This window comes from Lactuca virosa, chromosome 9 (genome assembly GCF_052849685.1).
Source record: "Lactuca virosa cultivar CGN04683 chromosome 9, Lactuca_virosa_CGN04683_v6, whole genome shotgun sequence".
NCBI lineage: Eukaryota > Viridiplantae > Streptophyta > Magnoliopsida > Asterales > Asteraceae > Lactuca > Lactuca virosa.
Genome location: NC_136434.1, coordinates 94554145 through 94566663, shown reverse-complemented (window position 1 = coordinate 94566663; position 12519 = coordinate 94554145). Strand labels below are relative to the sequence as shown.

Here is a 12519-nt window from a genome sequence, read left to right as displayed (position 1 = left end):
CCATGCATGTAAGAAATTGGCTTTGATTTATTTTGGAAATGATTATGTTGCTATTGAAATGTCAGAATCAAAAAGATAATATAAGTAACTGTGTCTTAAGTCTAGGATATTATAAAGAGTATGAAATAAACGAATCCAAAAAGGTTTATTTACATATTAAATAGAATTAATATTTTAAATATATAACAAACGTATTAATTAGTGGAATTGATTAATTAATAAAAAATGGAATTTAAGTAATTCTAAAATACCATATAATGAAATGTGATAGAAGTCTTGAGGAAGTAAATGTGTTAAAAATGATTTTGATTTATTAATATAGATAGTTGTAATTATACATTATTAAAAAGAATTGTATTTTTTTATTTAATTTAAAATTAGGGTTTGGACCGTCCGTGCGGTGCTGCGGAAACCTAGTATGTTGAAAAACTCGTTTGCAATTAATAAAAACAAACACTACAAAAAATCATGTAAGAGCCAAAATGTAGTTTGATGCTCCATGTAACTCCTTTGTAATTCGTATATATAATGTGATTTACAAATGTCAAGAGTCCACGTAAAACACGACAATGATTAAACCATATCAAGTAGATCATAAAAGTATCAAAATAAAGTTTCAATCTAAACAGTTAAGTATGGAGGACGCAGAAAAAAAAAATGAAGCTTGAAATTATATCTTAAGAAAAATAATAAAAAAGAAATTTATAAAAAGAAATTATATAAGAAACGAAAACATAACTTTAATTTGTGAGGTAACTCCGTTGCAATTCGTATATAGAATGTGTAGGTAAAAATGTCGACAATCCACATATATTACAGTAACGATTATATCATATCAGGTGGACCACAAAAATATTAAAATAATTTTTTTGATCAAAAATTATATATATATATATATATATATATATATATATATATATATATATATATATATATATATATATATATATATATATATATATATATAGGAGTATGATCAAATGAAAACACATAAAATGTTGAGAACGCAAGAACACTTATCAACCAATCGTTTAATTAGGGCATATAAGTAATTTTGTATTTAATATAATTAATAATTCATATATTATCCATTATTCTGTACCTACAATTAAGGGATATTCCATAAATATTGTTGATTTGAGGATATGGTTTCTATCTAATTGAAGATTCTTAGTCCATCGACATTTGCATCAGTAACATCGATTATCATGCAAAATAAGAATTGATACGTTTGTTAATCCAAATCAAAATCGATAAGAACTGATATGTTTGTTAATCCAAATCAAAATCGAGGATGGAATGGTTTGATTATAGTAGCGGCAATAGCGACGATGATGATCAATATGGCAATCAATCAATCGGCAATAATCAATATTATGAAGACGATAATTATCAATCGGACGATCAATCTAGCGAAATAAATCAATACTATGATAATGCGAGTGAATGTAACATTATCAATATCATTTACATACAAATCATGTTGTGGGAGCCCTCCTGTTTTTTTTATCAAATAAAAATCACATTTCATTAATATTGTTATTTTGTTTGCAATTCATGTATTATAATCACCATTGAAGTATATGATTCATTAATATTCTTTATTTTTATTAGATTCATGTATTATAATCAGCAATGACTTATGTGATTCATTTGTTATACACATGAATAAGTAATGAAACTGAATGTATATCATAATCACATGATGAATTCTTTACGTTAATGTAACATTGTTTTTTCTGTTATTTTATTGCAATGCGTGTATTATAATCATATATGAAGTAAATTATGCATTGTTGTACATCTGTTACTTATTTTCAAATGATTAAATACTTCAATTTTGATTATTGTTAAACACATGTTGATTATGATCAAATTATGGTTTAGTTCATGAATATTGAATGAATCTAAATGTATATTATGTCTCATTATTGGTTTTGTTGTCTAAAAAAATAGGTATAAATGGATCTGATTCTGAAGAAGAATCATTCAATAGTAATGTTGTTGACTCGCCTGGTGGAAAAACCAAGTTGTGGAAACCTATTGTTCCTAAAGAATTTATGTCAGATGTAGATGTTACTTATCAATCATTAGAGGAGGCAGTTGAAATGTATAAATTATATGCAGATAAAGCATGTTTTGGTGTCAAGTTAAATACAATAACGAGGTTTGGTGACAAAACCATTAAAATAAGGTATGTAGTGTGCAACAAAATGGGTAAAATACCTAACAGATCACCTGACACTTTGGATCCTGAGGGAAGTGGTAGGAATAAACGAAACTCAAACTTCAGAATCACAGACTGCAAGGCATTGATAAAGTTTGAACGACCACATATTGGAACTAATGCTTGTAAAATATATGAGTTCGAAGAGAAGCACAACCACCCCCTAGATACTAAAGAAGAAAGACGGTATTCCAAACGTGCACGACGACTTAGTTATAAAGACAAGGAGTTTATAGTGTGTTCCGCAACATCTAACATTGGTGCAACAAAGGCACATAAGTTACAAGCTAGTTTGCAAGGAGGTTATGAAAATGTTGGCCCTGAAGTCATTGATTATAAAAATTTTAGAAGGAAGATGGGAAACATTATAGGTGACAAGGATGCACAACTGGTTGTTGACAAAATGAACATGAGGAAAGATGAGTTACCTAATTACACATTTGAGTATAAATGTGTTGATAGTGTGTTAAACACAATGTTTTGGGCAGATGAAACCGATAAGTTATATTACAAGGAGTTTGGGGACGTGATCTCATTTGATGCTACATTCTGAACAAATAAGTATGATCTTATAGTTTTATATTTTTTTTACTTTAATTATGAATATTGTTATTTTATTTAGTTTTTAATAACCGGTGAATTTGTTTTTAATTAATTTTTAATACAGGTTTGGAATGATTTTTGTTCCCTTTACAGCCATTGATAACCACAAACGTTCAATAAACATTGGAGCAGGTTTGTTAAGCAACGAGTCAATAGAATCTTATTATTGGTTGCTTGAAGCTTTTTTGAAAGCACATGGAAAACACCCTCAATTAGTATTAACAGACCAAGATCCAGTTGTTATACAGGCGGTTGAAGCAATATTTCCTAATTCTAATCACAGATTATGTATGTAGCACATTATGAAAAAAATACAAGCTAAGGTATGTATATTTAATTCATGTTAACACACAACCTGTTTTATTCAATAATGATTACAACAGCTTATGTTTTTGCACAAACGATTAGCACAGAACATGTTTATTCATAGATCATCTTATCAACGTGTAATGTTTTTTTTTTAGGTTTCAGCGGATTTTTTTGAAAACCACTGATTTTCGAAAGCGTTTTACTAAGCTTGTTTGGAATGTCTATATAGAGCCTAAAGTCTTTGAATCAAGGTGGAAAGTTCTTATGAGAAAATTTAAATTACAAGACAAAAGATGGTTCAAAGACATGTACAAGGATCGAAAGCTTTGGATTCCAGCTTATTTTAAAGACATGCCACCACATGGTCTGATGAAAACTACTTCAAGGTCTGAAAGTGTAAACTCATTTTTTAATAAATACTCTAACTCTGGTAATTTGCTTATTTATTTCATGATGAACTACGACACCGCAATTGGAAAGCAATGAAATGGTCAACAGAAACTAGAACATGATACAAAAAATGCAAACCATGAACTGACGCTTCCAACTGGCTTAGTAGAACATGCAGCTGTGGTTTACACTAAAACCGGTTTTCTATGAGGTCAAAAAGGAAATATTTAAAGCAGCTTGGTACTGTTCTATTGACAGTGTTGAAATGATAGATGGATGGCAAGTTGTTATGATTACACAAATGGATAAGAGCAAAACAATTGAAGATAAAATGCAAGGTATTATTCATATTTGACATCATATTCATTGATGATTACACAAGTATATATTATCATTATTTATAAATAAATAGTACTTGTTTAAATATTATGTAATAACCACCGACTAATATGTTAATTCAACCACTTACTGACATATCATATTTTTCATCTACAATGTAGGTTGAACTAAAATTGCCTGAAAAAGAAGTTAAATGTTCATGCAATCATTTTATACGTACAAGCATTTTGTGTCGACATATTTTGTTGTCTTGAAGAACAACCATATTGAAGAGATTCCAGAGCAGTATATTCTCATAAGATGGAGAAGGGATGCAACTTCCAGCCATTTGCTTGCCATGAAACATGTTGCTATGGAAACAGAAGATGACACCTTTAAACTTCTAACAGAGGCTTACAGTAATATTGAATACTGCTTGGATCATTTCAAAAGACGTAAGGAGAAATTGTTGGCTTTTGTTGAGAACACGCGTATCTTGAAGCAGGCAGCAATGGAATTTGGTTGGTCAAACCAATCATCATCTGATAATGAAGAAGAAGAAATCATTCGAATGCTAGGAATATGCAGCATTCCTGAAAAAATAAATATCCATCCACCTTCAGCAATACGTACCAAAGAGAGTGGAACTAAGAAAACAATGGTTAGTGCCACTGAGAAAGTTGTTGCAGTTGCAAAGAAAAATACTAAAATTTGCACGGGTTGCAATCAATATGTTAACCATAATTGGAGGACATGCAAAATCATACTTGCACAAGAGTCAAAACAACCTTAAAATGGCCCATTAATTTGCGCAATTGATTTTCTTTTTTCTATTAGATTTATGAATAAGCAGATGGTTCCATGAGTCATTACGTTATTTTATCTTAAAACACTTTTATATCATTTATGGATTTATTTTACATGTTTGTTTGTTGATATAGTATTTCATGTTTGTTTTTTGATATAGTTTAGTCATTACTTTAACAACATTCATTTTTCACCCTTTGTTATATTCAATAATGAATACTATTTAAAAAACATCAATGAATCATACTTTAAATTATAATTTACTTAAACAAACCAAATCATAACAAAATAATGTTGTCAAAAATGTTAAATACTCCGTTCGTATGTCAAATCAGTTTTGGTTTACAATAACTATATTTATCCATTTGGAAAATATAATTTTAACATCAATCATTGTTATTGTCATTCCAATTAAAAAAACATTTTATTATATTGATTTAATAGTATATTATATTAATAAATGTTTGTTTGTAATAATCAGAACTGAATGAATATAGAAATTAATCACAAATGAATAATAATATGCAAAATACTTACAAACAACACAACATAAAGTAACAATAATGTGAATACGATATCAATCATGTTAATCATAAATGTTTGACACAATATATTTTTTATTTAATTATTCAAAAATTAATGTAAAATTAACCATAAATATAAAGATGAAAATATTACTTATCATTCCATTATAAAGTAGCAAACCAAAAGAAACCTTTGTACGTTCTACAAACAAACTTAATATTCTTCACATACAAAACCATTGTTTTAAAGATACCAAAAGAAACCATTAAAGTCATAACTAAAGGCATATTCTGAACATAATTAACTAAAATCATCCAATCTTGTGTGAATTTGTTCCTTTGCAATAATACTCACCAGTTCAGAGCGTTGTCTTGAAGGAATCTTGTGGAATTGATCAACCTTTTGAAGCACAGAATCCTTATGCACATTATATTCATGAGTGATGATTTTGTATAAATATTTTGTCCTCAACTTAGCAAGTTGATCATCTTGTGCAGGAAACTCGTTCTTGAATCCAACTTTAAACTCATTCATACTTCCACTCATATATGTTTCCATGTAACGCATTGTGAACACACCACAATCAATGTGGTTGTTTATTGTACTCCAAGGCATTTCTAGTCTATGTGGCATCACATGTGAAAACATCTTAGTTTTTGGATGATTCTGAGATCTTAAGTAATCAAGTATGTACGTTTTCTGAAAATGTTAAAAAAAGTTGTTAACATATATGAAATGTTATTTAATAATTAATGTAACTTTTATTGATCACTTACGATGATCTGGAGCAATTGACCATATCTGACATCAATAGGATCATCAAATTTGATGTTGTTAGTGATTACAAACTCTGGGTGTTGTAGATTGATCACAAAAAGGAAAATGTGGAAGGAACGGACAACCGGTAGGAAAAGCTGTAAAATGGAGTAATTTAAATGTATTCATTTTATTTTATATTTATATATGATTATTAATAAATTAACACAAAAAAGTAATAATATGTTCAGATATGTATCTTACCAATCCAACATAACGTAGGGTTGAGTCCATATCTTCAATAGAAAGCAAAAGATTCTCTAGGAATTTAGCTTTGCGTTTACTTTCTGATAACTTACCTTCAAGATACAAATTCTATAATGTAGTTTTTAAAAAGTCATTAGTTTTTTTTTAAGAATTTATATTTAACATATAGTTTAATCAACAATGAATATTAATGAAGTATACCGTCAACTTTGTCTTGCAATAAACTCTCAGAGGAGATTCTGGTGCATGCTTACTTTCATCAAGATTCAACACTTGACTCCAACAATCAATAACATGACCAAATAGTTCACATGTAGCAAAAAACTTTCCATGTGAAACCTCTGAGCAGAAAAACCATCCAGACTGTGGAAAACTATAAGGTCTAAACGGATAAAGTTTCAACTTTATCCATTAAGCCTTTCCATAACAAACAAGATCTTAACTTAAAGTCTCATAAAGTCCAAAAATGCATTATTCAAGTCTCAAACTAGCAAGTCTAAGTCTTTAACTTTTAGATCTGAATAAATATGATGTCTAAATGGATAAAGTTTCCAACTTTATCCTTTATAAGGCCACAACTTCCAATATCCAAGGTTTTTGCACACAAAATAGCCTAAAGCATCACCAAGGCTTGCATGGCTTGAAGAGAAGGGTAAAGGTCCAAACTTTATCAACTCATAAGGTCCTAGAAGCATCATATAATGCATGAAAGGTGTTGGAGTCCATCCAACACCAAGATCCCACACAAAAGGCAAAATAAGCCATAAAAGGGCATCATCCAAGATCTAACAAACTAAATATCAAGATTTGAGCTTTATACTCACAATGGTCCAGAAATAGGGTAACCTTGCTAGATCTACACTTGAACTCTTCACCCAACCACATTGATATTCAAGCTTCACACCAAAATATGAAAAGTAAGCTTCCAATAGAGATTTTGAGCTCCAAATGAGAGAGAGAGAGAGAGAGAGAGAGAGAGAGTGTGTGTGTGTGTGTGTGTGTGTGAGCCAAGGTTTAGCTAGGGTTTATTTATAAGTGAAAGAGGTTGAGAATGATCAAACCCTAGGCCATAAGTGTGCTTCAGTACTCATTAAACCCTAATAAAAACCATAATTGGGCTGGGCTGGAAAGCGCCCCGCGCACACTTCAGAAAAGTGCCTCACGCTTTTAGGTTGAAATCACAAGTTGCAGTTTTCAATAAACTAAACAGATTAAGGCAAACACAAATAAATACCAGAAAATGGATGTTACATATGTGTTCAAGCACGATCAAGGTTTCCAATAGCTATTCATGAGATTTGGAATGCATAACTTCATTTTGGTTTGTTAAAGGAATGTAATCTATCATAGGGATGAGAAGTTTGTCCCAAATCCCGATCCCGTACCGGTACCGTACCGGAACCGGTACCGAGCCGTACCGAATTTAACAATATAGGACGGTACTTGGTAATCCAAATACATGAAATTCGGGAATCGGTACCACCGGTACCAGTACTAGTACCGAAAACCGGTACCATTCCCGGTACCGGTGATGTTAATTCGGTTCGGTACTCGGGATTGACTTTTGACCAAATTCGGTTTTCAAAAAATTAGGAACGGTTGTAACACCCATAAAAATCATGCCAATTTAAAACTTTTTAAAACATATAAAGACCAATCATTATTACAAATTTGTTTTCAAAATAGTTTCATGTCAGAGTATCCCAGAATCAAATCATAAAAATATAGGAGGTGCACGATCACGCCTTCGCCTTCCCGCGATCATCAGAAGTACCTCAAACATAATCAACAACTGTAAGCATGAAGGTTAATGAGTTCCCCCAAAATACCAACGCCATACAGATATAACCATATCCTATAAACAAACAGCATGCATAATGAGCCATCAGCCTGACTGGACCGCCTCGCAGGGCCATTAGTCTATCTGGACCGCTCTCCGAGCCATCGGCATGTCAGGACCGCCTCTCAGGGACTTCAGCCTATCCGGACGGCTCGTCGGGCCTTTGGCCTGACTAGTATGCCCTCCCGGGTCGGCAGTCTATCTGGACCGCCCTGGGTATGTTGGCCTACAACACAAAGCAGGACCTATCTCAACCCAACCCCCAATCAAACAATTATGTGCACATAAATATCATACGCTAGCATACATAACAGTCAAACCGATCTAACATATCACTAATCATAGCAACATCCTATATACCAGGATACCGACCTAACCGGTCACTAACATAACATTATCCTATATACCAGGATACCAAACTACCAGGTCACTAAGCATATCACCATCCTAACTACCATGATGCAAATCAACAAGCATATCATGCAATAAACCCGGATACAAATCTGAAAAGGGTCGGCATTGATGCCTTAGACCCTGTTGATATAGTGAGAAGAACTCACTGCTGAAGTCCTGCGGATAAACTCTAGCTGTTGGATGACAGATTCCCGAACTGTCAACATCAAAACGACACCCAATTAATAATTGGGTTCCAACACATAATCATAAGTCCATGCTTGGGGTAAAGGACTACTTTACCCCTAACCTAGCTTGATTCAAGCCCAAGGCCCAAGCTCACACTCCAAAGGCCCAAAAAGTCAAACAATAGACCAAAGCCCAACATATGGCCCAATTTTCCAAATTGGGCCCAAACCCCTCACATGGTCTTACCTTAAGGTCCAACCATTTATTCTGGTCCAAACACTTGGCATTCGAATGGTCCAATATCTCATAATCATAAAGGCCCAATTATGGCCCACCTATGGCCTAATTTTCCAAAATGGGCCCAAGCCTTTCCAATGGGCTTTATCCTAAAGCCCAATCCAAATATTCTAGTACATATACTTGTTCTTGGATGGCCCATCAATAGCCCAATCACCAAAGCCCAATAGAAGGGCCCAACTCAAGGCCCAAGCAAAATTAGGGTTTTCACATAAAATGATGATTAGGGTTAAGTGTTTCTTACTTAACCCATGAAGGACTTAATCCATTAAGTCCATCACTCTACTAGATAAATCATACGGTGTGATTGGGTATAACTCATAATTCAATTCCAATGGCCCAAAACGCGGGTCCCGATAAGCCCAAACCAACAAATCCAAAATCAGAGTTTTCTAAACTCTAATTAGGGTTTCCAACCCAATCGCGAGCCCATTAGTCAAATGGTTAGGTTTTTAGGTCAATTAGGGCTTCATTAGGTCAATTTGGGTTAAATAAGTCAGGCACCACCCACTACCACCTCGGGTAGTGGCGGTCAACGGCGGCTCACGGCGGCGGCCACCACCTCGTGGTGGTGCTTATGAATTTAGGCCAAATATGTCCAAGCATCTAAACTAACAATCCAAACACACAATGCACACCGCCACCCAACACGGCGGCTGCTGGCGGCAGAGGCGGCAGCCACCACCTCACGGAGGTGGTTATGGGTTTTTCCTTGATTATTTGGGCCACAATACAATGATACAACATCCATATAATGAATATCCAAAATAAACACACATAATAAAATACACACACAGCCGCCCTTGTGGCGGTAGGCGGTGGTCGAAGGTGCTAGCCACCACCTCACGGTGGTGGTGGTGGCTCTGTCACACCCCCGGACGAGACGGCGGAAACGTCCGGAGGCGGGTGACTTCATTGTGTAGTATCATAACAATTGAATATAAATGAAACAGAGCAATCCAAACATCATACATTGAGATAACAAACTTACATTGTTTACATATTGTATTTGTTCTTCGAGTTATATAAAAGAGACATAAGTAGAAATTCCAAACTACAGCTAAATAGTCCTGCATCCGCGTCCCTTGTTACCTGCTTACTAGATACCTGAGAATACAAGTTGTTTTGAAAAGCGTCAACTAAAAAGTTGGTGAGTTCATAAGCAGTTTTGTGTATAAAATCGTTTACACTTGTTTAGAATCGTTCTTATCGTACTTTCAGAAAATCCGATATTTTCTATGAAATCGTTTGAAGTCTTGCCTTGAAAATCATGAATATGTGTGTGCATGTCATTACTTTTATTCATCCTTATAAGGAGTGATTTTGAAAAGTAGTGTGATTTGTAAAAGCGAGCTGTGTACGAGAATAGTTCTTTTGAATAGTAATAGTCAACCGTTTCCAGAAAAATCCCTTATTTTCAAAAAGTGAATATAGTTGAAAATTCTTGTTTCTCTTATCGAGTAAAATTGAGTGTGCGTTCTAGTTTATCGTTATCGAAATCGTAGAAAATCGTTATCTCCAGAAAAATCCTATATTTTCTGCTATAAAATAATCGTAAGTTCTAGTTTATCGTTATCGAAATCATAGAAAATCGTTTTCCATAGAGTCCTACGCTTTTTAATTTGTGAAAATAGCAGTATTACGACTCTATACTTGTTAGGAGAAAGAATCAACATGGCAATTGTGGACATTCTACGCGATGAAAAAGGACAGTCAACGCAACAAATGTGGACCATCACTTATCATGTATAGGACAGCGAAGGTGCGGGGTGTCAACCCCGTATAGATCTATACACAAATTTCCGCTCTCCCTCCAGGAGACTCTGACTATAACTCTTTACAGGACTTAGACGCACACTAATATTTTTATATTTAGGTACTTTTGAGATTTGTCTGACTAGAATATTAACAACCTTTTGAGCAATCGTTAGAGATCCATTATTTGTTAGATAAATAATGAAACTCGTACTTATTGAATAGAAATATCGTTCTCGTTCCATATCATTGATTGTGCTCGTTAACTAGGTGCTCGTGTTCGTTCCTTTTCGTTTATTGAAAAATAAGTCATTTTAGTCAAGAGAAAAAGTGTCAAGTTATAATTTCTATAAATTTATAACTGCCGGTTATGACACACATTTTCTGTTTTATGACACATAGAACATTACTTATGTTCTTGGGGGTTTTATGACAGCAGTTTATGACATGCGAATATTTCTGTCATAAAGGCTCTATTTGTGTATTTTCTTGACGCAAACTTTTATATTGAATATTTATAAAATACTCCCTGATAGTTTGCAAAATAGTCACAAAGTTTCCATTTTCGAAAATTTACTAGAAATGGTGTCCACTTATCAAGATCCCTATTTTAACTTTTATCTTTAGACATGAAAGCATAGATAAAGGGGTTAGGTTGGACACACCCAATAGTTGGGAGGCTCTTTTGTACAAAGTATCCTCTGTTCGTTATGAAATTGAGAATTTCTACGTTCATGAGTATATTACTAAAATATTAATTTAATAATATTTCACACACACATACAAACATACGTATATATGCAATCATTTAAGAATTTAGGCAAGATTTGACTTGTACTCTCCCCCAAAAACATTAAAACATTGAAAAGGTGGGGTATGAAGCTCACATACTTGGAGAGATTTGGGAGAGATTCACATACTTGGAGAGATTTGGGAGAGATTTCACATACTTGGAGAGATTTGGGAGAGATTCACTATACTTGGAGAGATTTCACATATTTAGAGAGATTTGGGAGAGATTTCACATACTTGGAGAGATTTGCATTCTAACACTTTATGGCTCCTTAGGAACTCATATTGAACACTTAGGAGTGTTAGCACAAATCTCACAATAGTCCTTACTTACCCGAGGACGGAATTTTCTAGCCAAAAGTGCTAGTTGTGACAGGCTCTCTTGTGATTTCCGGCCAACTAACCACACATACACGCTCTTTTGTTCGTAAATGAGTCCAGCCACCCACCTGGTGGCGTACGGCTGTGGTAGTGACACAAGAAGACGGGCAGCAGCGGCGGTCGGTCGGCAATGCAGCGTCATCGGCGGCAGCCACCATGGCCGGCTGCTATGGTGGTTCTTCATGGATTCTACTCGACGGAAGGCCCACCCCCACGCGTATCCACATCGCAAGACACGAAATATGGACGCTACCACCCACCTGGTGGCGTACAACGAACGACAACAACAACCCCGATAGCAACCGGCGGTAGCGGCGGCGGACGGACATCGGCCAACCGAGACAGCACAGAAGAACGGAGGAGAAGCGAGTGAAGCTGTCACGATCTCGTCGGAGTAGTCCTGCAGCGGCATCAACAGAACTGCGGTCTTCAATGGCTCTTCTCGGTGGTCCTCGTCGTCGCCAGCAACAGGAGCTCAACGGTGGTTTTCGACTTCGTCAGCAGGGGGTAGCGGTGTTTGTCGGTTGTCTTGCCGACCGGAGAACGAGAGTGAAGGGGTGGTGTGGCGGCTGGAGGGAGGTGAGGTGAGGGTGGCGGCTGGACAGTGTCTAGGGTTAGGGTTACGGAGGGGTTGACGTTATATACCCGACTCACATAATCTACATCCCAT

General features: G+C 34.8%; 3 protein-coding genes across 3 annotated transcripts in view; all 3 read left to right on the top strand.

Moving 5' to 3' along the window:
- LOC145136874 (protein AUXIN SIGNALING F-BOX 2-like) overlaps positions 1-1975 on the top strand; it is a 49112-nt gene extending 47137 nt beyond the window's left edge. Inside the window, exon 3 of the mRNA XM_079070987.1 lies at positions 1957-1975. The gene's annotated coding sequence lies outside the window, so the exon portion shown is untranslated. The remainder of the gene's footprint in view (positions 1-1956) is intronic.
- On the top strand, positions 1295-3625 carry LOC145139559 (protein FAR1-RELATED SEQUENCE 5-like). Its single transcript, XM_079073344.1, has 6 exons — positions 1295-1448; positions 1957-2753; positions 2850-2862; positions 2924-3118; positions 3214-3248; positions 3302-3625. The coding sequence occupies exons 1-6, from the start codon at positions 1295-1297 to the stop codon at positions 3623-3625; spliced, it is 1518 nt and encodes a 505-aa protein (XP_078929470.1).
- Positions 3626-4061: 436 nt separating this feature from the next.
- LOC145139558 (uncharacterized) lies at positions 4062-4640 on the top strand. Its single transcript, XM_079073343.1, has one exon. The coding sequence runs from the start codon at positions 4062-4064 to the stop codon at positions 4638-4640; it is 579 nt and encodes a 192-aa protein (XP_078929469.1).
- Positions 4641-12519: the final 7879 nt, after the last annotated feature.